The 3,287-nt window shown below is 40.1% G+C and overlaps 1 protein-coding gene across 1 annotated transcript in view; it reads left to right on the plus strand.

The window, feature by feature from the left end:
- The first annotated feature begins 1,571 nt into the window (after positions 1–1,571).
- Positions 1,572–3,287, plus strand: part of NAA25 (N-alpha-acetyltransferase 25, NatB auxiliary subunit) — a 63,869-nt gene continuing 62,153 nt past the window's right edge. The window contains exon 1 of the mRNA XM_017847216.1: positions 1,572–1,711. Coding sequence (XP_017702705.1) covers positions 1,670–1,711 — 42 coding nt within the window. The 5' untranslated portion in view covers positions 1,572–1,669. The remainder of the gene's footprint in view (positions 1,712–3,287) is intronic.

The raw sequence follows: 3,287 nt of genomic DNA on the forward strand, positions 1-3,287 counted from the left end.
TGTTTAGCGTAAAGCAAGATAATGTCAACTTCTTTTGTAAATAGAATAGCAGTTTTTGAGTTCTGATTGCTTACATGCTTGTCAACACTTGGTATTCTTTTTCTCTTCATTCATTCGAATAGCTCAGATTGTAACATTTGGTATTTGTAACCTTAAACATTTTTGCCAATTTCTTTTGAGACGGGGGTTTTGCTGTGTTGCCCAGGCTAGTTTTGAACTCATTAGGCTCAAGCCATCTGCCTGCCTTAGCCTCCCAAAGTGCTGGGATTATAGGCACAAGGCACTGTGCTCAGCTTCAATTTTGTTTTCAATTTTTACAAAAGATAAAACTTAAAAGAGTTGAGGTATTATATCTGAATATTTACAGATTGTGTTAATTTAGGGATATGGATTCTTCTCCAGTGTTTTAAAAAAATCATTTACTCCACAGATATTGGTGGCATGTTTCTCTATGACTGCTATTCTATCAGAGTCAAAGATAAAAAATGCACTTTCAGCTGGGCGTGGTGGCTCACACCTATAATCCCAGTACTTCGGGAGGCTGAGATGGGCGGATCACCTGAGGTCGGGAGTTTGAGACCAGCCTGACCAACATGGAGAAACCCTGTCTCTACTAAAAATACAAAATTAGCCAGGCATGGTGATGCATACCTGTAATCCCAGTTACTTGGGAGGCTGAGGCAGGACAATCACTTGAACCTGGGAGGCGGAGGTTGCGGTGAGCCGAGATTGTGCCATTACACTCCAGCCTGGGTAACGAGCAAAACTCCGTCTCAAAAAAAAAAAAAGCACTTTCTGCTGTCATGTCACTCATTGTCTATAAGGGGAAATAGATCACTAGACAGTATACTACATTATGTGTTAATAAATGCTACAGTACAGCCTGGGCAACATGGCGAAACACTGTCTCTACAAAAAATAAGTCAGTTGTGGTGGTATGTGCCTTCAGAACCAGCTATTGGGAGGCTGAGGTTGGGGAATCACCTGAGCTTCAAAGGTCGAGGCTGCAGTGAGCCGCAATTGTGCCATTGCATTCCAGCCTGGGCAACAGAGTTAGACCCTGTCTCCAAAAAAAAAAAAGCTACAATATACTTATTTATATAAGATTCCAAGATGGCAGAGGGAGGCAGTAGTCAAATTGCAGTGGAGGAGCAGAGATGGTGTTCAGAGAGAGTCTTACAGTTCAGCTTACATTTGAATTGGGTCTTGACTGATGTTCACTAAAATAAAGGAGGAAAGGAGAATTCAGGCAGAGGGAAGAGTGTAGAGGCATAGAGGTATGCATGATACATCCCAGAGAATCTGGTGGAACTACAAATAGTTTGTGGCTACATGATAAAGTGCTGAGGGAAAGAGGAGACAGAGGCCAGATCCTATAAGATCTTATATGTTGTAAATGCTATGAGGAGACTTGACCTATTCCATGCTTCATTTAAACACCACCTAACCAAGAGATGAATGATGATTGGATGAGGCCAAGCAGATACTTCTATAATGATAGGAGACATCTATTTCTGCCAGATAGGAAGAACATTAAATGCCATTAGAATTTTCTTGAAGTATAACTTAAATCTTATTTCTCTTTATCTTAGCGGAGTTAGTTACAAAACTTTATGAGGCAGCTGTGAAGAAGGTTCCCAATAGTGAGGAGTATCACTCTCACCTCTTCATGGCCTATGCCAGAGTGGGTGAATACAAGAAAATGCAACAGGTAATTTGATCCCCAAACCTACTGGGCTATGGGATTTACTATTAGAAATAAAAGTCTCTTTCGTGTGAGTTAACTGCGCTGGGTGTGTGTGTATAGAAATGAATTTATGGATTTTTTTTGTGTGGAGGTCAGTCAGTTGTTTTCCTTATGTGTTTAAAGTTGAACTATTTTTCAAGATCTTTAAATGTTTTATTTGGGAATAAGTTGATTGTTCTTTTGTGGCCTGATGTTACGTTTTGTTTGGTTTTGGTAATTCAGCTTCAGATTGTCCCACTGCAGCAGATTGCTGTTAAATTTTTAGAAAATGGGCAGATATACCAGAGCAAAAAATGAACAACTATGGAAAGAATAAATTTAAAGGTTACATCTACTTTGCAAATTTAAAGTGTTGATAGCCTGCTAAGATTTTAAATCCACCAGGGGAAAATCCCTGTTGCCTGACATGTTTCTTTTAAATTTATTTTTTGTTTTTTTGTTTTGGTTTAAGGCAGCGTATTTGGCAGCTACCATATTTTAGGTTTTCTTTACATACATCTGAAGGAGCCTCATTTGAACACATTTAAATTAGGTTGCAGGTAAAGCTAACATCTCAGAGAAATGAAGTTAGCACTATTAAGTCCATAAATGGCTATGATGTCAGGCTAGTATTTTTCTTTTTCTTTTTTATTTGAGATGGGATTTTGCTGTTGTTACCCAGGCTGGAGTGCAATGGTGCGATCTCGGCTCACCGCAACCTCTGCCTCCTGGGTTCAAGCGATTCTCCTGCCTCAGCCTCCTCAGTAGCTGGGATTACATGCATGAGACACCACTCCCGGCTAATTTTGTATTTTTAGTAGAGACAGGGTTTCTCCATGTTGGTCAGGCTGGTCTTGAGCTCCCGACCTCAGGTGATCTGCCCGCCTTGGCCTCTCAAAGTGGTGGGATTACAGGCGTGAGCCACCACACCCAGCCCAAGCTAGTACTTTTTTAGAAATGCTTTCTTTGTGGGTATAATATCTTCTGAAGGCAAAATGTTTTGTGTTTTCATCTTATTCTTTATATTAAATATTGTTACAACAATAGATAATTTGGGCAGGGTGGCAGATACTATATTAATATAAATATAAATTCTTAAAATCAGTCTCTGTATTTTAAGTTTATGCAAGTTTTAACATTGGATAATTTTTTTTTTTTTCTGTCTTGTGATGGAGTCTTGCTCTGTTGCCCAGGCTGGAGTACAGTGGCACGATCTTGGCTCGCTGCAACTTCTGCCTCCCAGGTTCAAGCGATTCTCCTGCCTGAGCCTCCCAAGTAGCTGGGATTACAGGTGCACACCACCACACCTGGCTAATTTTTGTGTTTTTAGTAGAGGTGAGGTTTCACCATGTTGGCCACGCTGGTCTCAAACTCCTCACCTCAAGTGATCCGCCCACCTTGGCCTCCCAAAGTGCTGGGATTACAGACATGAGCCAGTGCGCTCAACTGGAGAATTTTTTTGAGAGATCCCATTGTAATTGTTTAATAACATTTTATTAATTTATTTACGGAAAGGTATTTATACATAATTTTTAAAAATGTAAAATGGCCATGGGTGTGT

This window comes from Rhinopithecus bieti, unplaced genomic scaffold (genome assembly GCF_001698545.2).
Source record: "Rhinopithecus bieti isolate Rb0 unplaced genomic scaffold, ASM169854v2 scaffold_947, whole genome shotgun sequence".
Lineage (NCBI taxonomy): Eukaryota > Metazoa > Chordata > Mammalia > Primates > Cercopithecidae > Rhinopithecus > Rhinopithecus bieti.